Raw genomic sequence first — 14,885 nt, 5'->3', positions numbered from 1 at the left:
ACTAATGTCCTTTGGGAAGGAAACTGCTATCCTTACCTGGTCTGGCCTACTCCAAACCTGCAGCAATGTGCTTAACTCTCAACTTCCATCTGGGATGGGCAATAAAGGCTAGACTAGCCAGCAATGCCCTCATCCCATTATTGAATAAAAAATTGCATGTTGTGATTGTATTCACCTCTACCTCTTCTTCTGGCAGCTCATCGCATACACACTGTGTGAAGAAAGTTGCCTCTCAGGTCCCTTTTAAATCTTTCCCCTCTTAACTTAAAACCTATACCCTCTAGTTTTGTACTCCCTACGCTGGGTAAAAGACCTTGGCTAATCCCCTATCTATGCCCCCCATGATTTTATAAATCTCTTTAAGGTCCACAACCTCCTATGCTCCAGTGAAACAAGTCTCAGCCTATCTAGTGAGGCTGAGGTTTCGGGCCTAGACCCTTTATCAGATTAATCATTTTCTGATGAAGGGTCTAGGCCTGAAACGTCAGCCTTCCTGCTCCTGTGATGCTGCTTGGCCTGCTGTGTTCATCCAGCTCTGCACCTTGTCTCGGATTCTCCAGCATCTGCAGTTCCTACTATCTCAGTCTGTCTAGTGTCTTCTTATAACTCAAACCCTCCAATCTCAGTAACATCCTTGTAAATCTTTTCTGCACCCTCTCCAATTTAATAATATCCTTCCTATAGCAGGGTGACCGGAGCTGCAAACAGCAATCCAAACATGGCCATGCCAATATCTTGTACAGCTGTAACATGACATTACCACCTCCTATACCCAATGCTCTGACCAATGAGGCCAAGCAAGCCAAACACCTCTTCACCACCCTGTCTACCTGTGATGCCACTTTCAAGGAGCTATGCAGCTGTACCCTGAGGTTCCTCTGTTCAACAACACACCTAAAGCCCTACCCATTAAATGTGTAAGTCCTGCCCTGGTTTGTCTTATCAAAATGCAACACCTCCATCTACATTTATCTAAATTAAACTTCACCTGCCATTCCTGGGCCCACTGGTCCAGTTGATCATGATCCCATTGTATTCTTAGATAACTTTCTTTACAGCCCACTATACCAAACAATTTTGGTGTCATCCACAAACTTATTAACCATGCCTATTCTCATCCAAATTGTTTAAATAAATGATGAACAACAGTGGATCCAGCACCGATCCTTGTGGCACACTGCTGGTCACAGGCCTCCAGTCTGAACACAGCCCTCTATCAGCACCCTCTCTCATCACCCTCTGTCTCCTACCATCAATTTTGTATCCAATCGGCTCTCCCTGGATCCCATGTTATCTAACTTTACTACCCGTCCACCATGTGGAACTTTGATGGAGGCTTTGCTAAAGTCCGTGTAGACACTGTCTGCTGCTTTGCCTTCAATTATCTTTTTGGTCACCTCTTCAAAAAACTCAATCAAGTTTGTGAGACTCAATTTTCCATGCACAAAGCCATGCTGACAATCCCTAATCAGTCCTTGCCTTTCCAAATGCATGTAGATCCTGTCTCTCAGTGTTCCCTTCAACAACTTACTGACCACTGACATCATGCTCACCGGTCTGTTGTTCCCTGGCTTTTCCTTGCAGCCTTTCTTAAATAATGGCAAAACATTATCCACCCTCCAGTCTTCTAGCACCTTACCTGTGGCTATCACTGCTAGTGGCTCTGCAATTTCTTCCCTAGCTTCCCACAATGTCTTGGGATGCATTTCATCAGGTCCCGGGATTTATTTACCTTTATGAGTTTTAAGACATCCAACACTTCCTCTTCTGCAATGTGGACACGTTTCAAGACATAATTTATTCCCTAGCTTCCATGTCTTTCTCCAATAAATATTGATGTGAAATATTTGTTTAGGATATCATTAATCTTTGAGGGGCCCTATTCTCTCCCTAGTTACACGTTTTCCCACAATATGCTTGTAGAATCTCTTTTAATTCTCCTTAACCTTATGTGCCAAAGCTATCACATGTCCGCTTTTTGCTCTCCTAATTTCCCTCAAGTTTTTTCCTACACACCCTATACTCCTCAAAGGATTCACTTGATCCCAGCTGTCTATACCCAACATATGTTTCCTTTTTCTTGACCAGAGCCTCAATATCTCTAGTCATGCAGTGTTCCCTACTCCTGCCAGCTTTGCCCTTCACACTAGCAGGAACATGCTGCCCTTGAACTCTCGCTAACTGTTGAAAACCTCCCACTTGCCACTTTACCTGCAGTCAACCTCTCCCAGTCAGAAACTAGGATGTCTTGCTGCAATTATTCGGGGCTTGGTGACGCCACACCTGGAGTATTGTGTCAGACATAATGGGAACTGCCGATGCTGGAGAATCTGAGATAACAAGGTGTAGAGCTGGATGAACACAGCAGAACAAGCAGCATCAGAGGAGCAGGAAAGCTGACGTTTCGGATCTGAACCCTTCTTCAGAAATGGGGGAGGGCAAGGGGATTCTGAAATAAATAGAGAGAGAGGGGGAGGCAGAAAGAAGATGGATAAAGGAGAAGATAGGTGGAGAGGAGACAGACAGGTCAAAGAGGCGGGGATGGAGCCAATAAAGGTGAGTGTAGGTGGAGAGTTAGGGTGGGGATAGGTCGGTCCAGGGGGGAAGGACAGGTCAAGGAGGCGGGATGAGGCTGGTAGGTAGGAGGTGGGGGTGGGGGTGGGGCTTGAGGTGGGAGGAGTGGATAGGTGGGAGGAAGGTTGGACAGGTTAGGGAGGCGGGGATGAGTTGGGCTGGTTTTGGGATGCGGTTGGGGGCGGGGAGAGTTTGAAGCCTGTGTGCTGTTTTTGTCTCCTTATCTGAGGGAGGATGTTCCATAGAGGAATTGCAGTGAAGGCTTACTGAATTGATTGCTGGAATGGTAGGACTGATGTATGAGAAGAGATTGAATTGATTAGAATTGTATACACTGGGGTTTAGAAGAATGAGGAGGATCTCATAGAAACCTATAAAATTCTAACAGGATTAGACAGGTTAGATGCAGGGAGGATGTTCCAGATGGTGTGGGGAATCCAGAACCGGGGGGTAAATTTTAGGTATAAGGGTAAACCTTTTAGGACTGAAATGAGGAGAAATTTCTTCGCCTCGAGAGTAGTGAGTCTTTGGAATTCACTACCACAAAAAGTGGTGGAAGTGAAACACGATGTGTTGAAGAAGGAGGTAGATATAGTTCTAATGGCTAAAGGGATTAAGGGATATGGGGATGAGCAGGATTGGGGTATTGAGCTCAATGATCAGCCATAACCATATTGATTGGGAGTAGGCTTGAGGGGTTGAATGACCTACTCCTGCTCCTATCTTCTATGTTCAATGTCTAACTCTCTTGGTTGTGAAATCTCCTGCATGTCCACCATTTGAGACAGAAAATGTTAGTTTTATTCTAATCTTTGTCTGGAGAATGTGCTTCCAGTTCTCTCTGTTAAAACAATAAGTTTTAATTTTATAATTGTATCTCAGTGTTTAATTACCTTGTCAGCAGATATACTTTCCCCATCTGTCAGCAAAATAGAATTCTAACATTAAAGGTCAGTGTAAGTGTGGATACACAACTGCTTAACTGAAGGTAACACTAAATAGATGTTTCTGAGACTAGATGGAGAAACAGCTGTCTCTCAGGAATTAATATTGGACTATTTCTCATTCCACTTTTCTGCTAATGATAGAGGTATCATAATATCAAGATTTGTAAATGATACAAAGCGTAAAGGGAGGGCAAAAGTCTATAGGCTGTCTGGGGATGGTGTCCTACGGGCAGCATCGCAGTGAAGCATTCCAGGAGGAGTGTGTTGCTGTCAGCATCATAGTAAAGTAGTCTCGGAAGAGTGTGCTCAGTTCAGCATCGTGGCGAAGCAGTCCAGGAAGAGTGAACTGCAGTCAGCATCACAATTAAACCGTCTGGGAAGAGTGTTGTGCAGTTAGTATCACAGTAAAGCAGTCCAGGAAGAGTGTTGTGTAGTCAGCATCACAGCGAAGCAATCCAGGGATTCTGTCCTGCAGTCAGCTCTTGTTGAAAAACACAATAAAGGTGACATTGCAGAAAATGTATATGTTCATTGGCTGAGAAATTGCACTTTGGGGCTATCAATAATTAGACAAGTGTGTTATTAAGCACTAAAAATAAGTGAAAGTTACAGTCGCTTGCACATGAATTGAATGGAACTTATTCCTGTTGCTGAATTCTGCAGTGCTATGATATGGCCATCTCAATGCCACATCTGTACAGTCAATAGGATCCTTTTATGTATTTGTGGGTGCACAACTGAGAGATCCCACCCATTGCTCACTGGAAAGAGCCAGTGGCGTGGAATTTCAGGGCATCTGTCAGCTTCACAGCCATTGGGAGGGTATGGCCTATATATCTGCAGCCCTCAGTCCCTGTTCCAGCATCCATCAAAGTTTTGTCACCAGTGTTCTGGGAAATATGGAGACTGTTCATCTGCAGGAAGTGGAGTTGAGGTCAAAAAGCTTTGGGCCTGCTCTGCACCATATGCAAATCGAGGGGCCCTGTGGCAGGAAGCTGCCCTTGAATTGGATGCTCCTCGTCCTTTGAAGGGGCCTGCTACTGCTTACTGCTTAGCATCTGCCCTGGTCGTGTGCATCTTCTTAGGTTGGCAGCCATGGAAACCAACATTCTACCAGCCACAGAGCGTAGGACTCTCAGTGGAAGTGATCTAAAATGGGAACTGAAGGAGCAAAATTGTTTCTTAAATCTCAGAACAGTCATCCGTGTCATACCCTGCAGGTGAGGCTCTGCACGCCCCTGTACAGTGAGGCATGCAGTACACAGAGAAGGAGGGATATGTTTCCATCATCTATCTACTTTCAGGCTCAGCCTATGCAGCAACTGAGGTGAAGCACCAGCTAAGGGACCATCCAGTGTCATTGACAAGGGAGTGCTCTGAAACCCTTCATATCCCCGACCCACAGCAAACTCTCAACCCCTCACTGATTCAGTCCAAACCATCATGACACTTACAAAGATGATGAATCAGTGCTATCTGACTCAAACAGGATCTTAGGAAGTTGAACAAATAATAGTTCCCCTTTGGCTAGCACTGGCCTTTTGTAACATCTTTGCTGCTAACCTCAACATCATTGAGATGCTCAAGTTCAATTAGCAAGCATCAATGGCCTGTTGCAAATAGCCTTTGACCAGCAACTAACTATTAAGCACCTACACTCTACACGTGTAGCAAATGAGCAATGATGCAATACTGTAAATTAAATGGATCTGCGGATTGCAATTGGCTACTTAATATATTTGTGGCTTCAATGTCCTGGTGTCCAGCAAATAAAGATCCTGTGCTTTTGGCCATCAAGGTGATTCAACCCTGGGCCTCCCAGCCATTCTCAAGTAGCATTTAGCATCTTGTAAATGGAAAGTGATGGCAGGGAATGCAGGACACATTGGACACTATCACCATTAGACCCCACCTAGTTACCACCCATCCCAAAAGCCTCCATGTCCCCTTCTACCGCACACTATCCTGACAGCTCATCTTCACCATTCTCCCCAATAGATACTGAGCACATTGAACTTTGCCTCCAACTCTTCTCCCTTACCCCTGGCATTACACATTAATGATGCCCACTCTGCTGCTCTATGCTCCCCGTGAGGAGGCCATAGGGGTGATCACTGTCACTAATACCCTCACCTCATAGCTCATCCATGGCCTCCAATGTTTTCTTCACGTACACTAAACATTAGGCTTCCCTTGACACAGTCCTTGTCCTTACCTCTGCAAACATCTTCACTTCACTCCACTACCCAGCCTTGACTCCCTCACATCCTTCAGGCAGTGATACCCCACTGCCCCTACAGGCTCTTCTGGAATCCTCCTAAAAGATCGACAGATGGACACACTGGATCACTTCAGATCTCTGACCAGCTTTGACAAGCTGCTCCTAGACATGATTAGCCAGACCGCTGACTGTTGTGTCCCCTGACTTCTCTGATTGCTGGAGATAACCATAATGGACTGACAACGGCGCACTCTCTGGGTGGTGGGACAGATCCCTGACTGTGAGCTTTCAAAGTGGATGACTGACTGTAGCCTAGCCTCTGGACTGTGTGTGATTGTGCTCATAATGTGAAGGTACTAGGACGTTTTGAACGACAGTGCTCCCTTGACTCTACTGAGGGCTGGTCCCCACCAGTTTCTGACATGGCCATTTGGCTCAATCCATGTGCAGTGTATTTACCACGCAGGAGGCTGGCACATGTAAGAGTTACATTGACTTGACATCCATTCATCAAGATGTTCACCTCCCACTCCCCTCCCCGGACAGATCCCCACTGATAAGCATGACAAGCAGCCTGAACAAAAACAAAGTTGCTGGATAAGCTCAGCAGGTCTGGCAGCATCTGTGCCAGAAGGGTCTGAGGAAGGGTCACTGGACCCGAACGTTAACTCTGTTTTTCCCTTCACAGATGCTGCTAGACCTGCTGAGCTTATCCAGCAACTTTGTTTTTGTTCCTGATTTACAGCATCCGCAGTTCTTTCGGTTTTTTTGACGAGCAGCCTGTCTGTCTGTGCAAAAGAACACCTCACTACAGCAGATTTGACAATTTTTGGCTCTGGGTGTAATGCAGACATGCTAACAAGCAAGGCAAGACAAGGCTTCTGTGAGCATGCAGGTTGCTGCTAGGTGAGCCAGTGTTAAGACAGCATGTGAGCCCTGAAATGCAGCCTGGTCCAATCCTTGACCTGGGTGCCTGTCTATGTAGGCAAAGTATCTCTGCTGCAGCCTTGGTAACCTGCCAATATATTGAAGAGATGCCGCAGTGGTTGTGAGGGTTGGAACATGCTGGATGCCAATGTCTGTGGACAAGGAGTGCACGTGGCTGATGTCTGTGAAATGTAGCTTGGTCGTAGGCAACATGGACATGGTTTGGAGCAAGCAGCAAGCTGAATTTGCCAGGTATTTGCTCTGATTACCATAATGAGTTTTCTCAACGTCTAGCTTGCTTAGTGAGTTTGCTAAGAGAGAAAGCTGAATATTAACGAGGTGAGTTGTTAACAAGGCATTTAACAAGCAATAATCCCCCTTATTTGACAATTCAATGTATTTGAAGGAAACCAGTAATGAGTGTCCTGTTCTCGCTTTCAAGTTTGTTCCTTCACAATGTTTCAAACTCAGTTGAAACACCAACTCTCAGTTGTGAAGAGTAGGAACCATCGGTTGAAGGGATGGTTTCTGGATACTAAGCATTCATTCCTGCTGGTCACAAGGCATAAGGCATGGGAGCAAAAGTAGGCCATTCATCCCAACGAGTCTCTCCACCATCCATTTAGATCACAGTTGACCTGATAATCCTTAACCCCACTTTTCTGACTGATCCCGATAACCCTTGATTTCTTATTGATTACAAACCTGTCTATCGCAGTCTGTGTATACTTCACAACCCGACCTTGACAGCACTCTGCAGTAAAAAATTCCACAGGTTCACTACCCTCTGAGAGAAGAAATTCTTCATCTCTGTTAAATAGATGACCTTTACTGTAAGATTATGCTATCTGGTCCTAGGCTTTCCCACAAGGGATACAAACTTTCCATTTATCATGTCAAGTCCGTAGAAATCTTATCTATTTCAATTAGGTTGCCTGTAATTCTCATAAACTCCAATGAGACAGTCCCTCCATACCTGGGATCAGCCTATACAGCTTCCTCTGGAGTGTTTCCAATGCCAGTATATCTTTCCTTTGATAAGGGGCCTAAGACTGTTCACAGTGTTACAGGTGTGACCTAAATAGTGCTTTCTTGGCTTTTATTCTGTGTTCCATTTGGGGTGGCACGGTGGCTCAGTCGTTAGCACTGCTGTCTCACGGTGTCAGGGACCTGGGTTTGATTCCAGCCTTGGGTGACTGACTGTGTGGCGTTCGCATGTGCTCCTTGTGTCAGCATGGGTTTCCACTGTGTGCTCCAGTTTCCTCCCGCAGTCCAAAGATGTGCAAGTTAAGTGGCTTGGCCATGCTAATTTACCCTGTAGTGTTCAGGGATGTGTAGGTTAGGTGTGTTAACCATGGGAAATGCAGGGTTACAAGGATAGGGTATGGGGATGGGGCTGGGTAGGATGCTGTTCGGTGGGTTGGTTTAAACTTGTTGGCCCAAATGGCCTGTTTCCATGCTGTGGGGATTCTATGAAATAAAGGCCAAGAGTTGTTCATTCAACAACAAAGGTTCAGCAACTGAAACTACAACATGGATAATTGAAAACTTAGTTGATAATTTAAAATTGACAGTTTCCTTTTGTGGGTCTAAAGTGTCAGATAAGTTCATTTCTTTAAGTTACCCTTTCCCACCAACATACTTACAGGTGTGATGCCAGTGGAAAAGAGGATCACTGTTGGAGCTTTCAAGCATTCTACCTGTGTGTTTTAATCCAGCATTGTACTATTTTAAGGTAAAATCAAGGGGATCATGTGTCCTGTACTGAATTCACCTAACAGCAAGCATGGTGGTTTGATTGTTAGAGATAAATGCAAAGCCAACTTGGAGAAAATGGCAGTAGCCTACATCAGTAGATAGACTGCTAGTCTCCAAACTTCTAGAAAACTGCTCAGCATGTCACCTTGTAAAAAATTGAGGTTTTACTAGCTGTTCATTTACTTCCAAGATGAAAGAGAATTAGGGTCTTGAGGAGTTATTCAGTGTTTGTATCTGGATAGGAAGCCCACGTATTCTCTTTGCCAGGGAAATAGGTGATGGGGGTGGGGTGTGACATGGAATAGGGACCATGAGATGCCTCAGAACATAAAACATAAAACTGTACCGCACAGGAATGGGGCCTTTAAACCACGATGTTGTGCCGAACATGACGGCAAATTAAACTAATCCCTTCTGCCTGCCCTTGGTCCATATCCCTCCATTCCTTGTACATTCATGTGCTTATCTAAAAGTCCATTAAATGCCCCTATTTTATCTGCCTCCCCCACCACTCCGGCAGTGCATTCCAGACTCCTACCACTCTCTGTGTTAAAAAGCTTGCCTCTCACGTTTCCTTTGTACTTTCCCTCCAATCTTAAAACTTAACCCCTAGTATTAGACACTTCAACTCTTGGTAAAAGGTTCTGACTGTCAGAGAGAAGGGATAGGCAAATCTCTCTCTCTCTCTGGACATCATCTCCATGTATTCTATTCATTGCCCCGTCAACAATACAAACATCACCCTTTCCTGACTTTTCTCAATTCTGATGAAGGGTCAATGGACTTGAAATGTTAACTATTTTTCTATCTAAGGATGCTGCCAGACCTGCTGAGTTTCTCCAGCACTTCCTGTCCTTGTTGTCTTTGCTACTAATGTTGTCCATATGTTCGGTGGAGCTGCGGAAGGTTGTCAAAGGATACAGCGGGATATAGACCAGTTGCAGATATGGGTGGAGAAACGGCAGATGAAGTTTAATCTGGGTAAGTGTGAGGTGCTGCATTTTGGGAGATCAAATGTTAAGGAAAAGTATACAGTTAATGGCAGGACTCTGAACAGCATTGACATATGGAAGGATCTTGGGGTTCAAGTTCCTGGCTCCCTGAAAGTGGCCATGCAAGTAGATAGGGTGGTAAAGAAGACATAAAGCATGCTTTGCCTTTCTTGGTTGGGGGAATTGAGTACGAGAGTCAGGATGTCATGTTGCAGCTTTATAAGAATTTGGTTAAGCCACACTTAGAGTATTACATTCAATTCTGGTCGTCACATTACAGGAAGAATGTGGAGACATTGGAGAGGGTGCAGAAGTGGTTTACCAGGATTAGAGGGTATGAGCTATAAGGACAGGCTGGAAAAATTCTCTGTTTTCTCTGGAGTGACAGAAGCTGAGGGGAGATTTGATAGAAATCTCTAAAATTATGAGATGCATGGATAGGGTTGATGGTCAGAATCTTTTTCCCAGAGTTGAATTGTCTAATACTAGGGGCATGCATTTACAGGTGTGAGGGGCTAGTTTTTTTCACAGTAGGAGGAATCTGGAACATACTATCAGGGATGGTGGAGGAGGCAGATAAAATACGGGCATTTAAGGGGCTTTTAAATAAGCACATAAATATGCAAGGCATGGAGGGATATGGACCAAGGGCTGGCAGAGTGGATTAGTTTGCTTTGGCGTCATGTTTGGCACAACATTGTAGAGACACAGAAATAAATGCTGGGTAGGGTGTTAATGAGGAGCATAAATGGCTGAAAATGGGTTGATTGCTCTGGGAGCAACCCATACAGCACAGGACCTAGAGGTGTAGGGGGACAGTAACAAACATGGGGAAGGGTGTTCATGTTCTGAAATTATTAAAGTCAATATTGAGTCGACAGCTGTATGATACCTGGGCGGAAGATGAGGTGTTGTTCTTCCAGTTTGCACTGAGCCTTATTGAAGCACTGAGACAGAAATGTTGGCATGGTGGTGTGTTGAAGTGACAGGCAAGTGGAAGTTCAGGTTTATTTTTACAGACAGAGCAAATTGGTCACCCCGGCTGTCTCCCCACTACCAACCACCCTTGCCCCCCCAACACCACCACCCTTTGCCATCTATTTTCAGTTCTACGAATGGTCACTGGACTTGAAACGTTAACTCTTGCTTTCTTCCCTCAGATGCTGCCTGCTGACCTTCGCCAGTAATTTCCGTTTTGTTTCAGATCTCCAACACTTGCGGTTGTTTGTTTATTTTAGATGCTGCTGTGAACTGTCCAAGAATGTGAGGGGAAGGTTTACTTCACATTGAAAAGACTGAAAATAACAGAATTAAAATGAAGCTAAGAGATCCACACAGATTGGGCCAGAGGAAGAATCTCCGTGGGGGAAAAAAATTATTGTGAAAGACAATTCTGAGTTTAAGGTTTCCCAGGTGAAAAAAAAGAGAACCAGGGAAGTGAACCCTCGTGAGCCAGGAATCACCTTGGACTGCTAAAAGAACATGGGTAACATTCTGCTTTGTATTTTTAAGTATAAATTGTCTACAAAGTGTGTTAAGTCAAAAGTGCTATAAGTCTTTTGTAACATTAAAAGTCTTAAAATGTGAAATATTGTTGTATCGCCATCTTTTCAGCAGTCGACTGAAGTTCAAATTTATTTTTAAAAAACAATTAGTCTCCACAGACACTGTAACCAGTGGCCACATTTCCCCCGGGGATGGATTCAGGATCAGCAGCAGGACTGCTTTCTGTTTCTGCCACTGTGGGGAAAATCCAGTCTGATGAGCATTTGACAGGGCACCTTTTATCATTTGGTGATGAGAGAACTTCATTTCACTACGTATCTTGAACTAACTCCTATAATGACATCACATGATCTCATGCTTTAAAACTCATCCTCCTCCTTTCTCAGCTCCCCAAATTTAGCATTGTTTTACAAGTTGCTTACTCTGGATTTGCTGTTATCTCCAGGGCTACAACTCTTCCTCCTCCGTCATTATTTAATTCATTTCCTCCATCCTTTCTTCCTCACCATCATCTAAACCTCAAGACCCAACTTCTTTGTACTGAGTAGCAGTTGCAGCCCAAGTTTTGGGCAAACACTGGGCAATTGATTCATCAGGAAGAGGGCAACATGAGTGGCTTGTCAACTGCAGCTCAAAAGCATATAGCAATATGACCACTCCAGGAATAACTTTGCCAAGCAGCACCACAAAACAAGGAGAACTGAATCAGAATTGCACTACATCTCTATGGAAGCAGACTTGCTCCGTATCAGGAAAACCCTGATTTACAACCAAAACAGCACAAAATTAAACTCTGCTGGATAAGAGGGATGGATTAAGCGCAAAACATTTATTATTAATATATTTATTATATAATAATGGATGATTCAATAAGACAAATCTAAGTCATCATGGTCCATGAACACCATGCATTCACCAAGTATCAATCCTATGTATACCATTTGCTCCCTTATATAATCACTTTGTTTCATTTACAAAAAAGTATACCAAGGTGGGGTGTACTGGATTGATAAAATATTAATGAACACTCATTATTTGACTTCAGAACACATATGCATAGTTTTTAACCCATTTTGAAGGCACAAGAATACATAAAAAGTAATCTGCATTTACTAAAGCAGGCTCTTCCAGCTTATAGCAAAGTACATAAGGTTAAAATTGGATTTCATTGATTCTTTTCCCAGTAATGTGAAAGTATCAGCTTTCATGAATAAAGGCCAATTTCTGTTGGAAAAATAATTATGCAGTCAGCAAGCCTCAGTTAATATGACTTGATTCTCAAACCTCCGAGTGCGCCAGTGCAGCACAATATACTGCGTGCTCCCAAATTGGATGGAAGAATTACTTCTGGAGTTGAGTTATGATTGTTCTTTGCAAGTCCTCCACTCAAAGATTGCAAGATGGTTGAGAATGCAAAGGATGCCAACTACAGTAGAACTGGCTACAAATACTGTAGAAACAGGTTCTGCTGTCTGGATCACAAAGTACCAGTCAGCGGGCAATGGAAGTTGGGGGTGGTCACATAATATTCTTCACGAGGTGACAATATATACCTTATTTAAGCACAGCAAGTAATTTTCTGTCATCAATGCATACAACTGAACGATGAACGGAAATACATAAAACATACTTTTATTTTAGTTTTACTGACAATTTTGCAAATTCTGTTTTGGTTCTGTGTACAAAAATCATTTACAATGCCAAGCCTTTTTTCCTTATACATCAAATATTAAATCTTCGGGAGATATCATAAATTAAAAATGTAATCTTGTTAAAACTTTTAGTGTTGTTCTTCATTTCATTTTTAGATATTTGTGCAACAGTTGCTGTGTACATTGATATAAAAAGAATGTTATTCAATAGTGCATTTGAGACAACTGTACATCTTCCACTCATGTGCAACTTAATTTGTGCTTCCATTTCATTTCAAGTTTGCTATTCCATTCCCCCATGATAGAGATGAATGTTACAATATAAGGCATTTTGGAAATCCATATATTTAAACAGTGATCTGCTCTGATATTTTTGGCTCACAAGGCTTGTTGTACAAAATATGAATATATTTTATATATACTCTTGTCGGAGATCATTGCAAAGCATCTGTTAACAGTTTACCATTACTAAATCAACAAGGCCATTAATTAAATTTGCTTCAAAAAATGTGTTTGTTTATACAGTGATGTTTTTGTAAAGTTCAGCAATTTGTGAACTAAAGAAAATTTTCAGCTGTGCCCTCTTTGCCTTGAACGTTGGAGTCAGAAGGCCATTTTGAACAGTAAACATCTCAGGATACAGAACGATATCTTTCACCTATTTTAAAAAAGAGTTAATTATTAAAACAAGTCAGCTCATCTTTGGACTCAATTAAATTCCAATGTGAACTGTGTTTAAATTCTGTACAATGAATCACAAGGGAACAGAATAGCCTAAGAATGTAAAGGTTCATCGAATTAGTACAGGCACAATAAAACATAGCTGATTTTAGTCTAATCAGATTCAAGTATTTATTCCTAACTTACATCTTACCTTTGTTCCTTGCTACAACCCTCAATTATCACTAGAGGTGCTTGTATTGCTTGAGTCAAGAGCATCATGATACTGCGTGCCCGTTTTCCAGCAGCAATAAGATACAATTCTAAAAGGGGATGCAGAAACATGGACATGGGGATATATGTGCACAAATCATTGAAGGTGTCAGGCAAGTTGAGATAGTGGTTAAATTGGTCAGCTCTCAGCATGGTGTAGGGACAGGGCCCACGTGTGACCTTAAATAGTAGGGTTTTGACACAAAGCAGAAACTCTTATCCCTACATCTTCAGCCTGGGTCAATGTTATATCCTGAGACTATTATTAACTTAAAGTTGAGATTTATTTATGTTCCCTTCAGTTGTCTGTCTTCTCCTTTGGCCTGTGATTTTAACATAGTTTGTCAGCTTTGAAATTTATAGTTTTGATTACATAAACTTCAGCATGACTGAGAAATGTACTTTTATTTTCATCAGAAATGTGATGAGATTGATATGAACAAATCATATTTCTGTACAAACGTGGGAGCAAGTGGCCACACAAGCAACAGAGAGAGGAAGTCACTTAGTTAAGGAAGGAAGAAAGCAATTGGAAAAAAAAAAGAATAGGACACAAAGGATGTGGCTCACAGCCAACAAAACAATTGCTTGCTTACTTGCTCAAATGACTTGAGTCCAGCTTCCTTTCCAATTCGTGTTAAATCTGCTAAAATAGCATCTTTTAAAACCTTTTGGAAAAAAGAAAAAAGCTAAATAGTTAAAGCAGAATACAGAAAAAAAGCATTTCTATCAAATAGAAAAAAATGTTGAGTCAAATTTACGCAAGAGATTTGCTGTTCCTACAAATTTGGTCTTTTAAATTTGGTCAGCCTCTTAAAACTTGCAGCGTTTCTCACAATCATAGTCATTTACAGTAATCCACTCGAGCATAGTATTCAAATGCAATTGCAGGTTGCTGCTAGATGGTCACACAGCTTATGGCAAACATTGCACAGAAGACCAATAAAGTATCATAACTGTTTCTAACATGTACTGTATACTCCTCCCTACCTGTTGCAGCTTCTTCAAGGCAATAAAAGAAGTGTGCATGCATACTTTGCTATTCAATCCTGTTTAACTTGATTGATATGTTTTTATTTAAATATGCAAGACTTGCCTTGTTTTTACACAATTCCTCAAATGTCCCTGTAATATTTCTCCTTTGTGCCCATGCAGGTAACACTTCAGGATCAGGAACTACAATTCCCACCAGAAAGGCCTGAAACATAAGAAATCAAAATGGCATTTGGTGTGAGACAAGACCTAGGCTAATTACTGTAGAAGTCTTTCTCCTAGCCTGAAGTTTGACACATCATAGTTAATTCATAAAAGTATTCTAAAATGGATCCTTTGAAACTTACCTGTGTGATAAAAGTGTGTGAACAAACATGTTAAA

At 42.5% G+C, this 14,885-nt stretch overlaps 1 protein-coding gene across 1 annotated transcript in view; it reads right to left on the bottom strand.

Annotated features, from left to right (window-relative positions):
* Positions 1 to 11,753: 11,753 nt before the first annotated feature.
* Positions 11,754 to 14,885, bottom strand: part of acsl1a (acyl-CoA synthetase long chain family member 1a) — a 119,127-nt gene continuing 115,995 nt past the window's right edge. Inside the window, exons 19-21 of the mRNA XM_048620461.1 lie at positions 14,607 to 14,708; positions 14,107 to 14,178; positions 11,754 to 13,235 (exon numbers count right to left, since the gene is read on the bottom strand). Coding sequence (XP_048476418.1) covers positions 13,095 to 13,235; positions 14,107 to 14,178; positions 14,607 to 14,708 — 315 coding nt within the window. The 3' untranslated portion in view covers positions 11,754 to 13,094. The remainder of the gene's footprint in view (positions 13,236 to 14,106; positions 14,179 to 14,606; positions 14,709 to 14,885) is intronic.

This window comes from Rhincodon typus, chromosome 3 (genome assembly GCF_021869965.1).
Source record: "Rhincodon typus isolate 14 chromosome 3, sRhiTyp1.1, whole genome shotgun sequence".
Lineage (NCBI taxonomy): Eukaryota > Metazoa > Chordata > Chondrichthyes > Orectolobiformes > Rhincodontidae > Rhincodon > Rhincodon typus.
Note: the sequence above shows the minus strand (reverse complement) of the source record. Positions and strands in the feature narration are given on the sequence as shown.